Source organism: Barbus barbus, assembly GCF_936440315.1.
Source record: "Barbus barbus genome assembly, chromosome: 22".
In the NCBI taxonomy this organism is placed as follows: domain Eukaryota; kingdom Metazoa; phylum Chordata; class Actinopteri; order Cypriniformes; family Cyprinidae; genus Barbus; species Barbus barbus.
Window position 1 is genome coordinate 59,590 of NC_136750.1, and position 24,948 is coordinate 84,537.

Below are 24,948 nucleotides of genomic sequence, written 5' to 3' on the forward strand. Positions count from 1 at the left end.
ACACAACTTAAAGACTGGACATGTCAAGTGGTCAGTGATTAAAGTAAAGAGGTAATGTAAAATAGAGATTCGTGCTCACCATGCAGATCTCCTACCACATGGAAGCACAGACAAACACAAGAGAAATTCCAAGCCATTTTCGTCAAGCTCATGCAAAAGGAGCCCCTACCAAATATTGAATACATATACAGTAAATTAACATACTTTCCAGAAGGCCAACAATTCACTAAAAATGATTTTTTTTTTTTATTGGTCTTATGAAGTATTTTAATTTGTTGAGATAGTGAATTGGTGGGTTTTTGTTAAATGTGAGCCTAAATCATCACAATTAAAATAACCAAAGACTTAAACTACTTCAGTCTGTGTGCATTGAATTTATTTAATTTAATTTTTACACGACATTCTAGTTTATTGAGATGCACCTGTATATATATATATATATATATATTTTTTTTTTTGTGGTAATAAAAATAGATGCAAGTGAACAATAGCCTTTAAAATTACTTAAAATACATATATAATAGCAATGATGCAAAAATAATTAGATGAAATAAAAGTATCAAAAGCAAGAAATCATGGTTTTATTGAACAAAACAGTTAAAATACATAATGTATTCTAAACAATAGAGCTAATGTAGATTACGCATAACAAAGGCCTGCAGGATTGTTTTTACACATTACTGTGCGATCTAATCCTCTTTAATACTGACCAAACACCATTTAATTCAAATGTCCACGTAATCTTTAATATTTGGCCATTTCTTTAGGACAGAAATGCTACAGCCGCAGTAATTAAATGAATATGTGGACATCAAAACCTGTAAACTCAGAGTGAGGGTTTGAGCTTTTATTTTGAACCCGCAATGTATTCTCCTGTGTTTGTTTAGATTTATAAATGATTTACCTCACAAATCTGATGAAGTGGCACACATTGCATTCCCGGATGAACGTTATAATAAACACAAACTCACAAAAACATGCAGAGATGGACATGTAAATAATAAGAGTTTCTGTGGAACTACTGTGACGCACGAGCTTAACCTATACAAATGTAAATAATTAAAGCGCATATACTGTATTAGAACTGCATCGCATATAATTTTTTTATTAAATCATAGCGTTTGTGAATTTACAATTATGCTTAATTATTTTTAAATGGATTTAATATACCTTGCAGCCTTGGAAAACAGTCTAATAATGTGTTTTATGGACTCTCGTCAGTTAAATGCGTCACTTCCGATGTTTTGCCGGATAGACGACGCCTGCAAAATCAAGTTGAGGATTTAAAAAAAAAATGGAAGTGTCAAAAAAAAACAAAAAAGACGAGTAGACTATTATTAAATATAAATGTTCTGTAGAAACAACAGCAGCTTTCAGTCTGTCACTGTGATGCAAACATGAAATATCAGACATACAGCAGTAGTTACAGGTTTTTTTATTCGATTGCGCTGCTTTTCCATTGTTTTTTCTGTGTAAACATGGACGTGTTTGACTGTTGCGCTCTTGTAGCGTCTCTTGCATGAAACGGCTCTTAAAACGCAGCACTCAAGTTAAAAGAAGTTAATTCCCATCTTCTTGCATTTTTTCCTCCTCTACAAAAGTGCATTCTGTGTGAATGGCGCCGAGTGATATTTATGATGCTTGTGAGCGGTTAATCATGTGTGGTTTGATCATTCTTTTCTCTTTGTTTTCACTGGCATATTGTTATATTGTAAGTTGATGATTTTTAAAAATCAAATAGTCGAAAAAAATCGACAAATTGCGACAGCCCTACTAAAGACCTGGTGCTTGTGTGGTTTGATAGCAGGACACAGTCATCATACTACGGGAAGGGAAGAACGGGATCGTATTAAACTGGTGCTGTAGTATTGTATAGTGTTATAAACCACTGGAGGGTGTCTGAATCATCTGTGGTAGAGAAGTCAGATTAGTTTTGTATATATTAAGATGTATTTGTATTGAGAATTCCCAGTACAATAGCCATTTCATTTCCCAAGCCTGCTCTTTCAGGAACGCTGATTATATAACGCTATGATCCTGGATCCTACAAAACAAGACTTCTGGTTCAAAACAGTAAATAAATCATAATATACAGTTTGACATTGAATAGTAGCCGATAATGACGCGCTTCGCGCTCTGCAAACAAATCTGATTCTGGAGAGCTGTCTCAACTTAAATCTAGTCGTTTGGGTTTATGAGGCTTTGCCTGAAGAAAATCTGAGCCAGTGAATAAGAAATGAGTAATAAGGGAAAATATAAATAATAATATAGTGCCTGCAGACCTCATCCTTTATTTGAGTCTCCAGACGAACATTTAACGCTGAAATGGTGTCGTTCTCATGACCTGCCCATTAACATGAGTTTAGTGTAAATCACTTACTTGTGATAAATAACTATAAATCATTTTAATTAGTTAATCCTAATTAACATAGAAATAACTGAAAATATTGGGACAGGATTGAGTCTACACTTACACATCATGACTTTTCATTTCTTAAAGACTGATGACAGAAAAGGCCACAGATCAAAGCAACACAGATTTTACACTAAAGAAAAACTGAAAGAAAACTGTCAGCCTCCTTTGTCCCAGCACTGATGAAAATTCAATTGTATATTTTTTTCCTTCCGTTCAAGTGTATATTTTTTCCCTTCCGTTCACAAGATGGACTAACGAAACAGAGCAGGACTTACAAGCCTGTTTCGACCTCACTGATTGGACTGTTTTTGAAGCCGCTGCCACCGATCTGGACGAGCTCACAGAGACTGTGACATCTTATATCAGTTTCTGTGAGGATATGTGCATTCCTAACAGGACTCATCTAATTTACAACAATGACAAACCATGGTTCACTGCAAAACTCAGACAGCTCCGTCAGGCCAAAGAAGATGCTTACAGAAAGGGGGATAAAGTCTTGTACAAACAGGCCAAATACACACTGGAAAAGGAGATCAGAGTGGTAAAGAGGAATTATTCTGACAAGCTCAGGAAAAAATTATCTTCCAGTGATCCTGCTTCAGTGTGGATAGGAAGGAAGGATATCACCAGTTACAAGTCACCATCCCCCAGCACTCTGGAGAATCAACTCCTGGCAGATGACTTGAACGACTTTTATTGTCGTTTTGAAAGCTCACCCCACACCCGCCCTGAACACCTCTCCACACAACCATTCACACCTCCAGCAACCCTCCTCTCCCCCACACCTATGATTCAAATCAGCGAAGAAGATGTGTGCCAGGTCTTCAGGAAGAACAAAAGAAGGAAAGCACCAGGCCCAGACGGTGTGTCATCTTCACACAGATCTTCAACATATCACTGGAGCTGTGCGAAGTCCCCTCATGCTTCAAATGCTCCACCATCATCCCCGTCCCAAAGAAACCCAAAATTACTGGACTTAATGACTACAGACCTGTGGCCCTAACATCTGTTAGCCAAAGTCAACGCCAAAGTCTTTTGGATATCAGCAACGCATACGAACATCAACTCTCACCGGCGGCTACTGAGAAGCTAAGAGGCCTTTGTTTACTGCTGGAGCCGGACCTCGAGACCGCGGCCTCGCCTACTGACGCTACCCGCACAAGGCAGCGTCGCAAGCGGGGTGAGAGAGGACGTAAGTGCGGAGGTATACGAGCTAGGCTAAGAGCTAACCCCACAAGACCGGCTCTTCCAACACTCATGCTCTCAAACGTTCACTCTCTGGAAAACAAACTGGACTTAATTCAACTCAGTCGGTCTGCATGAGGCAAGGGATTGTTGTGTGTTTGTTTTCACCGAAACATGGCTAAACGACAACATCCCGGAGTCCGCCATTCAGCTGCACAGACTAACCAACTTCCGAGCGGATAGAGATTCATCACTGTCTGGTAAGACCCGAGGAGGTGGCTTGTGTGTGTATATCAACAAAGACTGGTGTAACAATGCTGTGGTATTAACAAAACACTGTTCATCACTGGTGGAGTTTATGTTTGTGAAGTGTCGACCGTTCTATCTGCCGCGGGAGTTCAAGGTCATTGTTATTGTTGCGGTCTACATCCCCCCGTGTGCAAACGCTAAGGACGCGCTTCGTGAACTGTACAGCGCCATCAGTGAACAACAAACAAAAAACCCCGACGGCTTTTTCATCATAGCCGGTGACTTCAACCACACAAACTTAAAGACAATTTTGCCAAAGTTCTACCAACATGTGAACTTTGTAACAAGGGGAAACCACACACTGGACTTTGTTTACACAACAGTAAAGAACTCCTACAAGGCTGTACCCCGCCCCCACCTCAGGTACTCAGACCACATCATTGTTATGCTAATCCCAGCATATAGACCACTTCTCAAACTCGCCAAACCGGTTCAAAAGCAGATCACCGTATGGCCAGACAATGCCACTTCAGTACTGCAGGATTGCTTCCAGGACACAGACTGGAACATATTTAAAGAGGCAGCCACCTATAACAACCACACAGACCTGCATGAGTACACTGAAACTGTGACTGCTTACATCAAAAAGTGCACTGATGATGTGACAATCACCAAGACCATCACCACACTTGCAAACCAGAATCAGAATCAGAATCAGAATCAGAATCAGAATGAGCTTTATTGGCCAAGTATGTTTACACATACAAGGAATTTGTTGTAGTGACAGAAGCTCCACAGTGCAACAGAAAGACAGTAACAGGACAGGACACAGGTAATAAAACAAAATAACAAGAAATAGCCAATAACCAGTGTACAAAGCAGCAAAAAAATAAAAGATACACAATATATAATATATAATATAGGCGACTATAACAACAGAAGCCATGGATTACAGCAGAGGTTCGTGGGCGGCTAAAGACCAAAGATGAAGCATTCAGATCAGGAGATAAAGCAGCCCTCAAAACAGCAAGAGCCAGTCTGTCCTGTGGCATCAAAAATGCAAAACGGTCATATGCTCAAAAAATCAACAACCACTTCACAGACAGCAGAGACACACTGAGCCTGTGGCAAGCCATTCAGACCATCACTGACTACCAAAGAAATCACCTGTGTCCTGTATCAATGACTACCGTCCCATAGCACTGACTCCAATCATGATCAAGTCAAGTCAAGTCAAGTCAGCTTTATTGTCAATTCTTCCACATGTACAGCACATACATACAGAGAATTGAAATTGCATTACTCTCAGACCCTTGGTGCATACAGTTAACATTAAACACGTTCAGATACAGATAAATACAGTTTAAACAGTTTAAACATGATGAAGTGCTTTGAGAGGTTACTCATGCACAACATCAAAACCAGCCTCCCCAACACACTCTACCCGCTCCAGTTTGCATACCGTCCAAACCGCTCTACGGACGATGCAATTACCTCCACCTGGCTCTTACCCACCTAGAAAATAAAGACTCCTATGTTAGAATGCTGTTCATTGACTTCAGCTCGGCATTCAACACAATAATCCCACAACAGCTCATAAATAAACTAAACCTGCTGGGCCTTAACAATTCCCTGTGTAATTGGATCCTGGACTTTCTAACCGGAAGACCTCAGTCAGTCCGTGTCGGCCACAACACCTCGAGCTCTACCACACTGAGCACAGGGGCCCCACAAGGCTGTGTGCTCAGCACGCTGCTCTTCACACTGCTGACCCACGACTGCACAGCCAAGTTCAGCTCCAACCACATCATCAAGTTTGCTGATGACACAACAGTGGTAGGTCTCATCAGCAACAACGATGAAACGCACTACAGAGAGGAAGTGGCACAGCTGGCTGAATGGTGTGGGACTAACAATCTGTTAGGAGGTTGTGATGGACTTCAGAAGAAACTCCGTTGACCACCCTCCTCTGACCATCGACAGCTCGACTGTGGAGAGTCTCCCTCCACCCATCCTCACCACATTCTACAGAGGCACCATTGAGAGTGTGCTGACCAGCTGCATCACTGTCTGGTACGGGAACTGCAGTGCTGCTGACCGCAAGACCCTCCAGCGGACAGTGAACACAGCTGCAAAGATCATCGGTGCCCCTCTCCCCTCCATCCTGGACATTTTCCTTACACGATGCGCCAGCAAAACCAACAGCATCATGAAGGACTCCACCCATCCCTCCCACAGTCTCTTCCAGCTCCTACCATCAGGAAGACGGTACCGGAGCATCAGAGCCCGCTCCGCCAGACTGCTCAACAGCTTTTTCCCCCAGGCTGTGAGAGCCCTGAACTCAAATCACCCCGCCCCCCTCTGAAACCCCATGCAAACCCCTACCTCCTGAAACCCACCCCCAATGCGGAGCTGAAGTCCACAAACAGGATCAAGTCAAGTCAAGTTGAGCTTTATTGTCATTCCGCTACATGTGGGGACATACAGTGGAACGAAATGTCGTGCCTCGCAGGACCACGGTGCTACATAAATACAGACATACAACAATGAAACACTATAAACCTATACACAACTAACCTACTGACAGATTTAACAATAAGTATACTATATATAAGTATTTACCCTATACAAACTAAAAAATAGAAGATAAAAAATACAAACTATACGAATGCTTCACAAATACTGTACATGTGCAAAGAGAAACATTTTGAGTCAAGCATCTGGTTGGGGAACAGTGCAGGATGATTTGTAGTGCATGAGCATGTAAACATACATATATTGCTGAGTCTTTTGTGGGATTGTGTACACGCAGCAGTGTGTGTAAAGTGTCTAGTGCACATAGAGGAGAGTGTGTTACTATAGGTGGTTTGTACAGGCCCACTCACATGTGTGTACATCCACATGGATTCTTATTGGCATTTTTTATCATTCATCAGCTGGAAAAAAAAAAAAAAACACACACACACACGTATACATGAGCGTTCAGCCGGACACTAGCGGTATATATTTAGTGTTCAGGAACTAGTCAACAGATCAACCGTCTCATCATCATGACAATGCAGAAAGCCACAGAAGGGAGTTTCATCCAGCGCTGCTTCCTTGTGTAAAAACAAACACTGAAATCACTGATCGGAGTTTCACAAGACAGACTTAGGCAATACAATCTGATGCAAGTTACAGCCGTCTGATTCATAGAACAAGACATTCTGGATTTGATCCAAAGCTCATTTCTGTGTCCTGGACAGACTTACAGAGACATACTGTCAAGAGCAACTTACAAACTCTGACAAAGTCAAGTCTGCCTGTTGACATGAGTGGAAAACTGCTTTAAATGCAAACTAAAACCAGACAGAATTCGCACAGTCTTGTACAAAGTTAATGTGTAAAACAAGATTAGGCTTTGCATCAATATTAGTGATTGAGTTGGTCAGAAACTAATACATTTATTATAAGATGAACTATTCTCATGTTTTAATCAATCCGTTGCTTTCAGAACTTCCTACTCGAAGTTATCAGCCAAATTCATAAATATTAATTAAGCCACGCACGTCCTGCAGCGCCATGCACGTAAGAGGATTAATATTAATAAGCAAAGCATTCAGTGATTAGTCATGTGACAATCGCCCACTTACAAAGATCTGCCTCTGGACCAATCAGATACGCCGTCTCTGTAGAACGCTTAATATTCATGAGATGAGCCGCGTTTATCCAATGACTCTTCACTTCCGGGTCTCGGCACGATTCCATACAGTATTTTTTCTTTCCTCACCCAGATTTTGTTTAATTAAACCAATTACCGAGATCACGTGTTTTACTCAGCTCTAGTAAACTCAGCACGACACGTTTCTAAGCTTTCATTCATATCAAGCGTTCCGCTGAACATAGATAACTGTCCTTCATATCTTAAGTGTAGCATAATTGCGAAAACAACAGTTCCTCTCTGCGGGTTAACTTTAGCAATCATTAACCAAATAAAGTCCAAGCGTTCTTCTTAGAAGAAAAGGGAAGAAAAGATGAGAGTTTTGTGTAAACAGAATATTTGATCGCGGCTGTCAGTTATAAACAGCTCTCCCTGAGCGACAAACTGACACAACATCAACAAAAACGTTAATATCTATAAGAAGAGCACAGACATTGCTACGGTAAAGTACCTGTGTGTAGTAGTGCATTATTTCAGTGTCTCATTGAACAAAATTGTTTCAACATTTTTGGGCTTTGTGGATATGGAGGGAGAGACAGCAGAAGCAATCGCCACAACACTGTTTCTTGACAATATTGGTCTTGATTTCAAGAAGTGCTTCAGCATCGGAACTGATGGCTGTAGTGTCATGGTTGCACGGAAAAACTCTGTTTATACTCACCTTCTCAAAAAGAAAGAGAAACTGCAACTGCTTAAGTGCGTGTCATTCAATTAAACTTTGTGTCAGCAAAGCCATTGAAACTGCCTCGCAATCTTGAGTTTTTAAATTCCCATTCACACACTTGGTTTTCTCACATATGACTGCTGTGTTCGTGTACTAAAGCAATGGGATGAGCTGAAGTTACATTTTCACCTGTGCAAAGATGCAAAACGATGCTATGATGCAGAAGTACTGAATGAATGAATGAATGAGGCATTTATATAGCGCTTTTAATGCGTATTGTTGTACACCCAAAATGCTTTACAATCAAATAGGGGGTCTCTCCTCAACCACCACCAGTGTGCAGCATCCACTTGGATGATGAGACGGCAGCCACAGGACAAAGGCGCCTGTGCGCTCACCACACACCAGCTACAGGTGGAGAGGAGAGAGAGATTGAGCCAATCAAGTGTATGGGGATTATTAGGAGGACATGATAGACAAGGGCCAGTGGAGGGAATTTGGCCAGGACACCGGAGTTACACCCCTACTCTTTACGAGGAGTGCCATGGGATTTTTAATGACCACAGAGAGTCAGGACCTCTCATCCGAAACGACGGTGCTCTTTTCACAGTATAGTGTCCCCGTCTCTATACTGGGGCATTAGGACCCACACAGACCACAGGGTGAGCACCCCCTGCTGGCCTCACTAACACCTCTTCCAACAGCAACCTAGTTTTCCCAGGAGGTCTCCCATCCAGGTACTGAACAGGCTCAGGGGGCAACCAGTCTTGGGCTGTAGGGTGATATGGCTGTGGCTACTCTACCAGATGTCCCGTGATCCCTTGAACAAACTGCACCTGGAGTTTCTTATACCCATCTTACATGAGTTTTCTAGAGTCAACAAATTGTTCCAAATTGAAAATGGGAATGCATTCAAAATGCTGGACTGCCTAAAGTCATTTTTTTGTACACTTATCTCAAGAGTAATCACACCCAGCACCATTCCTCCCTCTGATTCAAAACTCAATTTGAATGACAGCCAATCATCTGCCAGTTAGTTTTCTATTGCTCTATCAGTATCAGGCAATCATCTTCCTGGAGAGAAAAACAAAAGATGACTGTCAAGCAGAACAGTTGTGGACGGATGTTCTGAACTAGAATCAGAATCAGAATGAGCTTTATTGGCCAAGTATGTTTACACATACAAGGAATTTGTTGTAGTGACAGAAGCTCCACAGTGCAACAGAAAGACAGTAACAGGACAGGACACAGGTAATAAAACAAAATAACAAGAAATAGCCAATAACCAATGTACAAAGCAGCAAAAAAATAAAAAGTACACAATATGCAGGAAGGACAGCAGTGGGGAGCGGTGTTTTAAAGACCCTGTTTGCACTGCCTCTTCTTGCAATGATTTTGAGAAACGTTGACGTCGAAAGGGTTTTCTCAGATGAACTATGTAAAATCTAAACTGCGGAACAGAATGGGCCAGAAGACTCTCAGTAGCATATTGTGCATTTGCTACAGCCTAAGAAGACTTGGTATTTGCTGCAAGGACTTTGTCCCGAGGCAGGAGATGTATGTTGGGATGTACAGAAATGGAGGAGATGATGGACAGTGTGGCATAGGGGCAGGATTACCTTTCATTTTTACAATGTTTTTGTAATGTATTAATTATCACAGGCTATTATAATAAAAAATCATACTAATACTAACACTAGATACATATGGCTCAAATATTTTTTATAATTAGTGACAGAATTTTCATATTGGGGTGAACTAACCCTTTCATGCGCTTGTCTTTTTCTCCCTGCATCTCTTCAATCCTCTTCTGCTCAGAGATGATCGGAGATGAGTGAAGAGTGCATGCCCTCCCACTTTGTTGCAGTTTGCTGATTTTTGTTCTGTTTGCTTTTTATTTTCAAATAAAAGAGTGGTTTCCTTGCACTGGTCTCCTTGCACTGGCTACCAGTGGCAGCTCGCATCCAGTTCAAGTCACTGATGCTGGCATACAGAACGACCACAGGCTCTGCACCCTCCTACTTCCACTCACTATTACGAACCTACATCCCCTCCAGAAGTTTGAGATCTGCTAGTGAGCGACGCCTTGTGGTACCATCACAGAGAGGCTCAAAATCACTCTCCAGAACATTCTCGTTCACCATTCCTGGCTGGTGGAATAATCTTCCCACCCCTATCCGGAACGCCGGATCCCTGGCAACCTTCAAGCAACAACTGAAAACTCATCTCTTTCGGCAGTACTTGACTTCATCCTAAACTCAAAAAAAAAAAAAAAAAAAAAAAAAAAAAACTTTCCTTCTATCTTTCTCTCCACCTACTAGCTTGTACTTATTTGAACAATGACTGAGACTTGGTGTTACGAGCACTTCCTCTGTCTGATTGCCTCTTCAAGATGAATCGCTTTTTGTATTCCCCAATTGTAAGTCGCTTTGGATAAAAGCGTCTGCCAAATGACTAAATGTAAATGTGGTTTCAGTTTAATATGTTGCAGGCTCATTTATTGATAAATTATTTATCTGCAGTTGTTTATTTGTCTCGCAAGAGTTGGACCTAGTGCTCATCATATAGTCTATTGTAATGCTAGCCAAAGGATGCCAGAAAAAATAAATACTACATTTCATATTTTTAACTTTAAAGCTGCAGTCTGTAACAATTTTTTTTTTAAATGATCTGAAATCCATTTTTGTACATAAGACAGGGTTCAAAATGATCTCCTTACCTTGAACCGATTCACAACAATAAGCTTATGTTTTCTTATTTGAGTGGTACTGGTAGGAATTCGTGGGTAATTCGAGAATGCTGCTGTGTCATTACATCACATCTGAAAACAAAGAATTCCTTCACCTTTGGCCTTGAAATCGTAATAGTTTTTAATACTATTATATTTACAAGGCTTGACAGTTTAAGTTATGTTTGTGTATATGTATTTCTATCTTAATACTTGTGCTAATAAGTTCTATGTATTATTTTTATTTAGGGCTTTCAAAATTAACATGTTAATTTTATTATTTTCAGTTTAAATCGGCAGTCTGTAAGTTTTGCCTCTTGGTCTCCATCTCTGTAACCTGCAAATGCAGTTATTTGTGGAATCTACACTACGTGGGTTGTGCTCCGGCACGGATGAATCTAATGTTTTGAGTTGTGTTATGTGTGTGGTTACATGCAGATTTTAGTTCCCGTACAGTCTAATCTCTAATTGTCATGCAATTCTATTTTCATCTAAAAGAAATGGTTTTAACCCAAAAAGCTAATTATTCTTCTTTAGAACTGGTTCTCTTTCAAACGCAAACTGTGTAATTCCACCTAGGCTATCTGTTATCAGATGCACATTTAAAGCTGGAATATAATCTAACTTCAGTCACTTGGGTTTCATAAACAATCCTTTTGGATAACAATCCTCCATCAAAATGATGTTTAATTATTCCATCTGCTGTTAGAAAAGGCTATAAACCAGGGGTGTCAAACTCAGTATTGTATCGCGTGTGCGTCTACCAGGAACTATCCGGGAAAATACTGATCTATAAGTCTTCCTGTGGTCTAACGCCATTACGCAACACATCTGGTCTTTGAATATGATCGGCTGAGGCGCGTTTTGTAAGATCACAGTAAAGTACAGTGTTTTGGAGCTTATTGCTTACACTGCTGAACAATCACAACTAAGCTCTAGAAAACACAGTAAAGGAAAAGTGTGGATTTCCGTTTATACACTCTGATAGAAGCAAATAGACAACAAATAGAATAAGAAAGAAACCATAACAGCTAGAATGAAGCACTTGTGCTGAAAAAAGGATTTTAATGACAGATACACGATCAATCATTTCTCATCATCAGAACGTGTGGGTGGCTGGATAGACAATACTGATGCACTTCCCATGCCAATTTTGTAGAAATGGATAGAGCTAGTGGATTACAAACTATTAAAGCTACAGTAAACTTCAAAGCCATTGGTCCTACAGTAAAAGCACAAAGTCTGCTGGTCTGCCGAGAGTTAGTCTGGGTTTATGGTTTAATCCGAGCACTCCATTAAGGGTTAAAGGATCAGTTTCCTGTTAAAATGAATGGCTTATAAATACTGCACGCTGTATTCTTTAAGACTGCAGTAATTCACAACTTCTGTCCAGAGTGTGCAGCTAAAGCAGCCAATCAAAGCGGGAGTGAAGGGTTTGGTCCTCGAATGGGTCTCTCTGCTTCACTACTGGCCGTTCTTCACGTTAAACATCCTCTCCTGAAGCAAACAGACGGAAAAAAACATATATATATATATATATAAAATCAATCTGCATTTGAACATCACCCTAAAAGTGCAAACAAGACAACATATGATTTATGGGCTAACCCAATGGGTTTAATTGTACTATAAAACTACAGTTTCATTACAGAGCCTCGTCAAGGAGCTTTAAATCACCCAGCAGCGTAAACAGACTGTCTTCAGTTACAGAAGCGTTCAGATTACACTTCTGCATTCTGCAAATGGGATCACATTTCATTTCTCAAATGAAGAAAAACGTGTTTTTGCACCTTGATCATGGTCTCGAGTTTGATGGCGTCTGCAGCAAATTTGCGAATCCCATCAGAGAGTTTCTCCACGGCCATACGATCCTCGTTGTGCAGCCAGCGGAAGCTTTTCTCATCCAGGTGCACCTGCTCCAGATCGCACTCCTTCGCTGAAAGAGATCAGTTTGCTGAAAATCACTTCACCCAGATGGTTTAGCGTGAGGGAGGCGTGTCAGCTGATGCTCACCTCCCTGCGGCGTGAGGGAACAGGTCACTGCACTGTGGTCCTGGCTGAGCTCTCCCAGCAGCCCCGGGGAGATGGTGAGCAGGTCACAGCCGGCCAGAGCCTTCACTTCCCCCGTGTTCCTGAAGGAGGCGCCCATCACCACCGTCCGGTAGTTGAACTTCTTATAGTAGTTGTAGATCTTGGTGACACTCTGCACCCCTGAGAGAAAGACATGGACACAAGACAGACGCTGACTGACGAGTGAAAGCGTGATATGGTCTGGTGACTCTCTGCTTCACTCCGAGCACCATGTGCGCTCGAGTCGATCAGTGTTTCTGACGCTCCATTGAGTTTGAATTGCTTCGGGTTAACGCTTATAATTATACTAATATAGTATACAAAAAAAGTAAATATAATAAAGTATACTCCATATGGAGAAATGTTTTAGCATCCATCACTTTTCTGAGCCAGGGGTGTCCAAACCGGTCTCTGGAGACCACAGGGAGTTCAGCTGGAACCCTAATTACCCCTGAATCAGCTAATCAAGGTCTCCAGACTTCAGGCAGGTGTGAGGAGCTGAAGTCTGCAGGACTGGACACCCCTGCTCCCTGTTCCACCACTTTTCCATAAGGTAAACGTCAAACCCTTTGCGGTCACTGTTGAATATTTTTGCCTGTAAGTAGGTTAGATTGACTGCTTTGGACTGCTGCCTTGAACCTGAGCAGGAGAGCACACGATACGCCCGGCGTGTGATATCTGTCCTGCTCGAGAGGCTTCACAACACACATTAAGAGAGATACGAGATGCTGAATGTTTCTCTACGAGCTAAAAAGAAAAAGTTCAGTTATCGGAGAACATGCCTGGATCCTCATGGGGCTCGTAGGTTTTGCGGTCTGTGTTTTCTTTGTACCAGTCCAGGATACGCCCCACAAAGGGCGAGATGAGGGTGACATGAGCCTCGGCACATGCGACAGCCTGAGCGAACGAGAACAGCAGAGTCATGTTGCAGTGGATCCCGTGTTTCTCCTCCAACACCCTGATGAAAAGCCAGACACACAGACGTCAGCAGAGAAGCACTCACTGGGTTTATTAACAAACGCTGCATAAAAGAATCATTGATGACCACAAACTAGCAAACAGGTGCAACGCATGAATATTATCTTATCTTAATGGAGTTGACTGTCGTGAATCCACTCACTGTCCGGCCTGAATGCCCTCCCACGTGGAGGAGAGTTTGATGAGGATGCGATCCTTACTGACCCCTGCCTCCTCATAGAGAGAGATGAGCCTCCGGGCACGAGACACCATCTCCTCTTTATCAAAGGACAGCCTGGAATCACACGCCACATCGCCGACACACTCTGATCATTCAAAAGGTATGTTTTTGTCTTTCTTTTGAGTGTGTATTAACAGGTAAATCTCTGGTCCAGACTGCAGCACAGTATGTGGCAATTATGAACATTAACATTTGTGTAAAGAAAAGCAGCAGCAAGCAGCCGGTCACCAGACACAAGGCCTAATCTCATTGCCTCAGCTCCATCTCGTTAGGATGCGAGGAAATGAGGATTCAAAAGAAAACGTATTTGTGAATGGAATATTCTTTATCACTCAAGAGTCACCAGGGCTCGACATTAAGCACTCTCATGTGGTTGTCCTTCAGACAAGTACATTTGCCATTTACTTAGAGTATAAAAGTTACTTGCCTGAAGGGAGAAAAAAAAAAATAAATAAATTGGGAGTTATAAAATATAATTTAGTTACACAAAAAAAAAAAAGTTTTATTTAGATTTTTCTTTTTAAATAAAAAAGGTGTGATACTATTATATTTTAAAATAAAACTGAAGTATTAATTACAATTATATTAAACTTAAAAATCAAATGATAATACACATTTATATATACAGGGTTTCAACACCTTTTCCATTTAAAAATTACATACTTTCAGACTCAAATTTCCAAACCTCGCGGTAGATTTTCAGACCATGTTTAACATAAATGGTTCATATTTTCAGCTTTATATTAGGTATATAGTAGCCATCTGTAAATATTTTTATTTTCTCAGGGTTTTTTTTTCCCCCCTCATTGTCTCGAAGTGACAACATACAGAGTCCCTAATATTTATAAAAAAAAAAAAAAACTGACTTTTAAATGCACACAAGAAACTTTTCACACGTGCATGGGAATTTTTTTTGCATGCTTACGCATTACAACTTCTAATTTTATATAACCCATTTCCTTTGTGTAGTAAGATGGCAGTAATATGAATAAAACGAGAGCAAAGGATGCACATGAATTAATAGATATCTACCAGCTCAATTTTGCTTTTTTTAATGGTAGTACCTCTATCAAGGCCTGTCCAATTTAACATCCTCTGTGGTGCAGAAACCATGACACAAAATGGGCTGATGGCATAACATTTGCCAAGTTCAAGGGTCTCCATTTAAAAAAAAAAAAAAAAAAAAAAAAAAAGTTTAAGATTTGGCTTTGAGTTATGTAATACGGTGCTAAGAATATAGTGTTAAGAAACCCAAAATGCTTCTAACTAGGGCTGGGGGATTTGGCAATTTAAATATCGATTTTTTACCGAAGTAACTTTCTTTACTGACCCTCTAGTTAAAGAAACTTATATTCCCCAAGTGCAGCACACATGAAGCTGTCAACATGTGAATGTTAAACAAATCACTTATTAAATATCTTTGCAGAAAAATTGCATGAACTACAACTACATATTGTACAAACTTGTCTTATACAAAAGGTGTTCAGAAATAATACTAGGAAAATGCTTTATAAAAGAAAAAAAACAAAAACTCAAGTGAAGGTAATTCAAAATGACTAAAGGTATAACTCAAGTAGACTATTATGAACTACAAATGTTCTGTAAAAACAACAGCAGCTTTCAGCCGGTCACCATGATGAAAACATGAAGTATCAGAATGAATTGCGCTCATTTCCATTGTCTTCTCGGTGTAAACATGTGTTTGACTGTTGCATAAAATGGCAGTCTAAAAACGCTGCGCTCAAGTTACGAGGTTCACTCCCATCTTCTTGCATGTTTGTCAACACAAAAATGCATTCTGTGTAAATGGCGCTTAGCGATATTTATGGTCCTTCACAGAGCGCGTCACACATGAGCGATAATCACGTGCGCCAACATGTGGTTGGATCACTCTTTTCCCTTTACGGTCATCATTGGCATCTTGCCAAAGTGTCTAATTCTAACATTTGGTAATATTTCTATTCAAAATCGCGATTCCTCGATTTCTAAAATTAAAATCATGGCAAAACATTAAATTCAAATTAATCGATCAATAAAAAAAAATAAATAAAAAAAGTCAAAAGTCTGGAAACACATTTTTCCATACTTTTCCAAAACCACGTAGGAACCCTGTGCATATGAATTTTCAAACTTCAATTAATTTTTTTTTTATAAATTTAATCAGTGAATTAGTATAATAAGACATTTGGGTGCCTACCAAACAAATGAAATCAGGATCAACAAGATTCATCTTTGCAATGCAGAGGAAACACAGAAGCTGCATCTGAAGTGGAATAGATATACTTAACCACTGTTTAATGCAGCTCTGAAGGACATGGAATGCTTTAACCTACAGTTACAAATGAATAAATGCTTTGATTCATAGAACGTTGAATACTGATATTTGAAAAAAAACAAAAAAAAAACAAAATTAAAATGGCCACTAGGTGGCATCAAGTCACTGTTAATAAGTTAATCATTGCGATTGAATCCTAGATGGCGGCGCAGTCAGATGCAGCGGCTACTCCGGGTCCCAAAGACGGTGCTTTTATGTCTTTATTTGGAGACGAACAGAGGACATTAAGTGTCAGTTTACCGCTAACTCATAAGGCAATCACCCCAAAACTCATCTATGATCGCCAAAGTCTTTTGGATATCAGCAACGCGTACAAACAACAACTCTCGCCGGCGGCTATGGAGAAGCTACGAGGCCTTCGTTTACTGCTGAAGCCGGACAGCGAGACCGCGGCCTCGCCTACTGACGCCAACCACACAAGGCAGCGTCGCAAGCGGTGTGAGAGCGCTTCGTGAACTGTATAGCACCATCAGCGAACAACAAACAAATAACCCCGATGGCTTTTTCATCATAGCCGGTGACTTCAACCACGCACACTTAAAGACAGTTTTACCAAAGTTCTACCAACATGTGAACTTTGCAACAAGGGGAAACAACACACTGGACTTTGTTTACACAACAGTAAAGAACGCTTACAAGGCTGTACACCGCCCCCACCTCGGGTACTCGGACCACATCACTGTTATGCTAATCCCAGCATACAGACCACTTCTCAAACTCGCCAAACCGGTTCAAAAAAAAAAAAAAAAAAAAAAAACACTATGGAACTTTTTGTGCAATTCGAAGTGTGCTACACACAGGTGAGTGTGCCTGTACAAACCACCTGTAGCAACACTCTCCTCTATGTGCACTAGACACTTTACACACACTGCTGCGTGTACACAATCCCACAAAAGACTCAGCAATATACACTCACCTAAAGGATTATTAGGAACACCTGTTCAATCTCATTAATGCAATTATCTAATCAACCAATCACATGGCAGATGCTTCAATGCATTTAGGGGTGTGGTCCTGGTCAAGACAATCTCCTTAACTCCAAACTGAATGTCAGAATGGGAAAGAAAGGTGATTTAAGCAATTTTGAGCGTGGCATGGTTGTTGGTGCCAGACGGGCCGGTCTGAGTATTTCACAATCTGCTCAGTTACTGGGATTTTCACGCACAACCATTTCTAGGGTTTACAAAGAATGGTGTGAAAAGGGAAAAACATCCAGTATGCGGCAGTCCTGTGGGTGAAAATGTCTTGTTGATGCTAGAGGTCAGAGGAGAATGGGCCGACTGATTCAAGCTGATAGAAGAGCAACTTTGACTGAAATAACCACTCGTTACAACCGAGGTATGCAGCAAAGCATTTGTGAAGCCACAACACGCACAACCTTGAGGCGGATGGGCTACAACAGCAGAAGACCCCACCGGGTACCACTCATCTTCACTACAAATAGGAAAAAGAGGCTACAATTTGCACGAGCTCACCAAAATTGGACGGTTGAAGACTGGAAAAATGTTGCCTGGTCTGATGAGTCTCGATTTCTGTTGAGACATTCAGATGGTAGAGTCAGAATTTGGCATAAACAGAATGAGAACATGGATCCATCATGCCTTGTTACCACTGTGCAGGCTGGTGGTGGTGGTGTAATGGTGTGGGGGATGTTTTCTTGGCACACTTTAGGCCCCTTAGTGCCAATTGGGCATCGTTTAAATGCCACGGCCTACCTGAGCATTGTTTCTATGTTAAATGCAGAGCACGAATTCCGAGTATGGGTCACCATACTTGGCTGAATGTCACTTCACTTCACTTCTGACCATGTCCATCCCTTTATGACCACCATGAACCCATCCTCTGATGGCTACTTCCAGCAGGATAATGCACCATGTCACAAAGCTCGAATCATTTCAAATTGGTTTCTTGAACATGACAATGAGTTCACTGTACTAAAATGGCCCCCACAGTCACCAGATCTCAACCCAATAGAGCATCTTTGGGATGTGGTGGAACGGGAGCTTCGTGCCCTGGATGTGCATCCCATAAATCTCCAACAACTGCAAGATGCTATCCTATCAATATGGGCCAACATTTCTAAAGAATGCTTTCAGCACCTTGTTGAATCAATGCCACGTAGAATTAAGGCAGTTCTGAAGGCGAAAGGGGGTCAAACAGTATTAGTATGGTGTTCCTAATAATCCTTTAGGTGAGTGTATGCATGTTTACATGCTCATGCACTACAAATCATCCTGCACTGTTCCCCAACCAGCTGCTTGACTCAAAATGTTTCTCTTTGCACATGTACAGTATTTGTGAAGCATTCGTATAGTTTGTATTTTTTCATCTTCTATTTTTTAGTTTGTATAGGGTAAATACTTATATACAGTATATTTATAGTTAAAATCTGTCAGTAGGTTAATTGTGTATAGGTTTAGTGTATAGGTTTATACTGTTTTTTTTAATAGGTTTAAAGTGTTTTTTTACTTCATTGTTGTATGTCTGTATTTATGTAGCACCATGGTCCTGCGAGGCACGACATTTCGTTCCACTGTATGTCCCCACATAAAGCGGAATGACAATAAAGCTCAACTTGAACAGATTGATTCATTCAGGAACAAAACACCATGTTGCTCAGACAAAACAGTACTGTGGCTGTTTGGAATTATTTTTGTTGGTGAAAGAGCAAAAACAGGAAATAGTGTCTAAAACACAAATCTCTTAATGTTAACTAATTATTAATATTAATTGTAAATTTCCTACAGTAAATATATCAACTTAATTTGATTAGTAATATGCATTGCGAAGAACTTCATTTGAACAACTTTAAAGGAGATTTTCTCAATATTTAGATTTTTTTGCTCCTTCAGATTCCAGATTTTCAAATAGTTGTATCTCAGACAAATATAGTCCTATCATAACAAACCATACATCAATGGAAAGATCATTTATTCAGATGATGTATACATCTCAATTTAAAAAAAATTGACACTTAAGACTGGTTTTGTGCTCCAGGGTCACATATTCCATACAAAATATCCCCACAAAAGTACTGCATCACGATTTTTGGTGGTATAAACATTTTATTCTGAAGCTATTTTTTCCAGTGTTTTATTTACCTTCACAAAGGACAATTTTTAACCTTTTTTAAATGTATGCATCATGTCAAATTAGTACAGTTTATCAATAAATTCAATATACACTATAGGGCTGTTACCAGTAGATGTTTTAAAAACATTTATGAATATGAAAAATGTTGGGGGGGGGGGGGGTCATACTTCAACATACTCACCCACCAGTAGGTGGCGGTAAATCACTTAACGAGCGAGTCAATCAAGTCATTCGCTGAATCATTCGGTAACAAAAACACCGCCAAGTGTAGCTTGGAGATTGTGCAATACTTCTGCTGTGATCTTTGTTTGGAAATATTTTCGTTGGTGAAATATTACACATATATATATATATATATAAAAAGCGAACAAATTATGTGCTCGTGCGACCAACTGAGAAAGTTAGTGGCAAAAATGTGACCAGTGGGAAGAATGAGTCTAGAGCCCTGTGAAAGTAATAAAATCAGAAGAATCAGTCACGCGTTTCAATGCGTCGCTGGGTATTTGTGTCAAGTTATAATCGGGCAAGTTTTAAACTAGCTAGAAGGCTGGTCAGCTTGCTGTAGCTCGACCTACGATTATTATTAGGGATGCTCCGATCAGGATTTTTGCAGCCGATACGGAGTACCGATTTCTTGTCATGGTGATCGCCCGATACCGATGCCGATTCTGATGCTTCAAGCTTTATATAACATATGTAATAATGTTATATAAATAATCAAAAAAATTATTCCTTATACAGTGAATTTTAATATTCCTTTAAAATGGTGTTTATGCATAACGTGTATCAGGATACTCAATATAAGACAAAAATAAATGCAAACAAAATGTTTCTGATGCAACCCAAGACAGAGATTGTCTAGGACTCGAGTCGCATGTTTATAGCCTTCAGACTTGACTTGACCTGAAATGACTCCAGACTTTACTCGACTCGAGGAAAAGGACTTGTGAATATTTAAAAGCAACTCGAGTCTTTTATCCTTAAATACTTCTATAACTGATTTTCAAAAGGCGGACCTCATCCGCACCCTGCCATCCATCCGGACCGCGAGCCGTAACAGCAGCACCATTTTAAGTGAGCAGCATGTCAACAGCAGAGAGATTCACATAACAAGCGCTCAGGGTCATTTATGGTAAATCTCTTTCTGCGCTATATACTCTAGTATTTTTTATCTAAAGCTAAACACTTTATTCGAGCCCTTTCAACTCCGTGCTCTCTCTCCCGACGTGCGTCGGCACCAAGTTTAAGAGCTGCCGCAGTTATTTTAACAACGACAGAAACATGGCGAGAGGCAAAATTATACATTACTTTCACTAAAATACAGCAGCAAAAAAAAAAAAAAAAAAAAAAAGCTGCAAATAGTTATTTTTCTTACTATTTATCTATCATTTAGCCTCATTAATCTACAAGTACATATATATATACACATACATACATATATATATATATATATATATAAACACCAATATGGAGAAGTCTGATGTAACTTATAAGGTTAATACTGTTCAATATAAGACTGAAGAGGAAAAAAGAAAATCGAAACATTAAAACTACTGAAAGAACAAAACTGAGTAGTTTGATCACGGTTATCCACGGGCGCTGCGGATTATTTGCGGGTGGGTCGCAGGTGGATCAAATAAATCACAAATGATGCAATATTAACTACATTTTTGTAAAATAATTTTCTTCATTAGGCAGATGATTTCATTTGTGTATGTGTGTTCGCCTGATCGGGAAGTTGCAGTGACAGAAACGGTGACATTCCAGATAAAGTTTAAAAGGAGTAAAGCCTCTGTTAATGCTATTGAGTAGGCTAATATGGTCAAAGATGATATTATGTTTTATAAATAAATGTTCATAGAGCAGCCGCGATCAGCTCCGGTGCCCGACACGTGCAGTGATCGCAGATCAGCTCTAACGTCACTGAATCTGCTGTTAAAAATGAACCACCCATTCATCATATCATCATGCAAAACATACACCACATAACAAATTTTTCATTGTTTCTCGAAACGTCATAGCATTTCCACACTGGCGATGACTTGCAGCATATGTCCCCACGCATCATATACGTCATCACGCGTTGATCATCAAATTGCGATTGGTTCCTGAGATCGGCCAAATGTACGAGTACCGATCGAGTCATAAAATGTGAATATCGGCCGATACCGATCTCCGGCTGATCGATCGGAGCATCCCTAATTATTATTATTGAAAATATATAAACCAAGAAGGGTAGTTTGGCCTGTATTCTGCTGCAGCAATTTTGTCTTATGACGCAGTAACTACCGCGGGAGAAAAAAAATTAAATAAAAATAATAATCTTCGGTCTGTTGTCAGACTGAAGATGATTTATCAGTAATGTGACCAAACATTTAAGACCCATCGATTCTGAATTTAAGATATTAAGACTTTAAGGCCTTTTATTAGGAAAATGTTAAGACATTAAAGGACTTAGTAATGTATGCGTGTACTCTATAGGTGTGTTTTGTTTGATTCTTGCAATATACTCGATAAAACGATTACAAAATTTATCACAAACGATATCACACACCCCTATAACAAAGGCTATATTATAAATAAAGGCAGTTAATAATGTTTCACTCACCCGTCCAAAACATTCACAAGCGTTAATGTCAAACCCTGGTCACTATAAAGCATCATCAGCTGCACTCAAGGGATCTATTATGTAGTTTGCTCATTTAACAATTAATAACAAGTTGCCCTGTTGAAATAGGTTGAATAATTATACTGCAAGGGTGAGTCAGGTTTTTGATAAGAAACACTTCCACACAGCAAACATCTGTGTATCGTCACGTTGATACAGATTACTGGCATCACTAGTGCAGATCATGTAGACTCTTACCTCGCATCGACTTCAGTGGAGACCCGGCCAGGAACCTTCTTTAAGATTTCCAAACCGAAGTTCACAAACAGCTTGTCCATGGCATTGGTCACCTGCTCCTCCTCACTCCTGCGATTACAGAAAGATGCACATTAGGCCTGTGAGAAGCTCTCTAACAGCACATCTGTGTATGCCGAATCCTTACCCGCCGTTAGCAATGCCGTATTTGATGGCCTGCTCCACCTGCTGCTGGTAGGATGGCATTTTAGCCGCAGCCAGGATCAGAGAAGGATTGGTGGTGGCATCCTGAGGCTTGTACTCGTCAATAGCTGCAGACAAGAGAAAACAAGGAAAATTACAGCAAGTGCAATCTTAAGTGTTCTTGAAGTATTCGGTCACATAAACAACAGATGATACGTCGATCAGAGAAGATGATAACAGCGTTTATTACTTGCGTCAGTTCTAAAGTCTGCCGATGGCTGTGGATAATGGAAGAACAGTATAGTGAAGAGAAAGTAAACGACATCGAGTGTGATGGAAATGTTCTATGTAATGTCCTCAGAAGACGTCTAAAGGGTATTAACAGAAATATAATGATGAGACCGGATTGAGTGTACACTTAACTTTCATCATGACATTTCATTTCTTAAAGCAAACAGATCAAAGCAACTGAAGAAAACTGTCAGCCTCCTTTGTCCCAGCACTGATGAAAATTCAAGTGTATAATTTTTTCCCTTCCGTTCACTATTAATCCCAGTATTTACATAATTCACTGTGATTGAAAAACTGCAGACCAGATGCATATTTACATGCCAAAACAAAGCAATTTGTTGTCTGCCACATGGATTCTTATTGGCATTTTTTATCATTCATCAGCTGAAAAAAAACAAACAAAAAAAACACACTTATACATGAGCGTTCAGCCGGACACTAGCGGTATATATTTAGTGTTCAGGAACTAGTCAACAGATCAACCGTCTCATCATCATGACAATGCAGAAAGCCACAGAAGGGAGTTTCATCCAGCGCTGCTTCCTTGTGTAAAAACAAACACTGAAATCACTGATCGGAGTTTCACAAGACAGACTTAGGCAATACAATCTGATGCAAGTTACAGCCGTCTGATTCATAGAACAAGACATTCTGGATTTGATCCAAAGCTCATTTCTGTGTCCTGGACAGACTTACAGAGACATACTGTCAAGAGCAACTTACAAACTCTGACAAAGTCAAGTCTGCCTGTTGACATGAGTGGAAAACTGCTTTAAATGCAAACTAAAACCAGACAGAATTCGCACAGTCTTGTACAAAGTTAATGTGTAAAACAAGATTAGGCTTTGCATCAATATTAGTGATTGAGTTGGTCAGAAACTAATACATTTATTATAAAATGAACTATTCTCATGTTTTAATCAATCCGTTGCTATCAGAACTTCCTACTCGAAGTTATCAGCCAAATTCATAAATATTAATTAAGCCACGCACGTCCTGCAGCGCCATGCACGTAAGAGGATTAATATTAATAAGCAAAGCATTCAGTGATTAGTCAGGTGACAATCGCCCACTTACAAAGATCTGCCTCTGGACCAATCAGATACGCCGTCTCTGTAGAACGCTTAATATTCATGAGATGAGCCGCGTTTATCCAATGACTCTTCACTTCCGGGTCTCGGCACGATTCCATACAGTATTTTTTCTTTCCTCACCCAGATTTTGTTTAATTAAACCAATTACCGAGATCACGTGTTTTACTCAGCTCTAGTAAACTCAGCACGACACGTTTCTAAGCTTTCATTCATATCAAGCGTTCCGCTGAACATAGATAACTGTCCTTCATATCTTAAGTGTAGCATAATTGCGAAAACAACAGTTCCTCTCTGCGGGTTAACTTTAGCAATCATTAACCAAATAACGTCCAAGCGTTCTTCTTAGAAGAAAAGTGAAGACAAGATGAGAGTTTTGTGTAAACAGAATATTTGATCGCGGCTGTCAGTTATAAACAGCTCTCCCTGAGACACAACATCAAGAAACGTTAATATCTATAGAAATATACCGTTAAAGTCGCCCGTGTCTGCAACGACCACCGTGTATTTCTTGATCTGCTCCAGCGCAGACTCCATCTTTCGCCGTTTGTCCGGTGACACAGACATGATCCCGAAAAACCGAGCTTTTATAGCCGTACACAGAGACACGAGCGACAGCAGCACGGAGAGACAGCGGGAGCGCGCGCGCTGCGTGGGGGCGGGGCCACGGCTCGTGACGGCATCGCGTAACAGCCAATGACGGAGGCATGGAGCCACACGCCTCAGTTTCCTTCACATCTCTATGAACACTAATAAATACTGTCTGTACATTTATGCATATGCACTATAATTGTTTTATATATTCATTTAATACTTGAATATTGTTTTTGTTTTTCCCAAAAAACAATATTTCTATTTTCCTTTATATTTCTGAGTTTCATT

At 40.2% G+C, this 24,948-nt stretch overlaps 1 protein-coding gene across 2 annotated transcripts; it reads right to left on the bottom strand.

The window, feature by feature from the left end:
* Positions 1 to 11,226: 11,226 nt before the first annotated feature.
* taldo1 (transaldolase 1) lies at positions 11,227 to 24,741 on the bottom strand. 2 transcript variants are annotated; one of them, XM_079446300.1, is made up of 8 exons: positions 24,537 to 24,741; positions 22,689 to 22,812; positions 22,505 to 22,612; positions 14,133 to 14,264; positions 13,795 to 13,970; positions 12,956 to 13,153; positions 12,733 to 12,878; positions 11,227 to 12,439 (listed from the first exon to the last, which is right to left on the bottom strand). In XM_079446300.1, exons 1-8 carry the CDS (start codon positions 24,631 to 24,633, stop codon positions 12,407 to 12,409), a joined length of 1,014 nt encoding a protein of 337 aa, XP_079302426.1. In that variant the 5' UTR covers positions 24,634 to 24,741; the 3' UTR covers positions 11,227 to 12,406. The 2 variants fall into 2 exon arrangements, with proteins under 2 accessions (XP_079302426.1, XP_079302425.1); XM_079446299.1 differs by having other exon boundaries at positions 11,903 to 12,439; positions 24,053 to 24,704.
* Between the last annotated feature and the right edge of the window lie 207 nt (positions 24,742 to 24,948).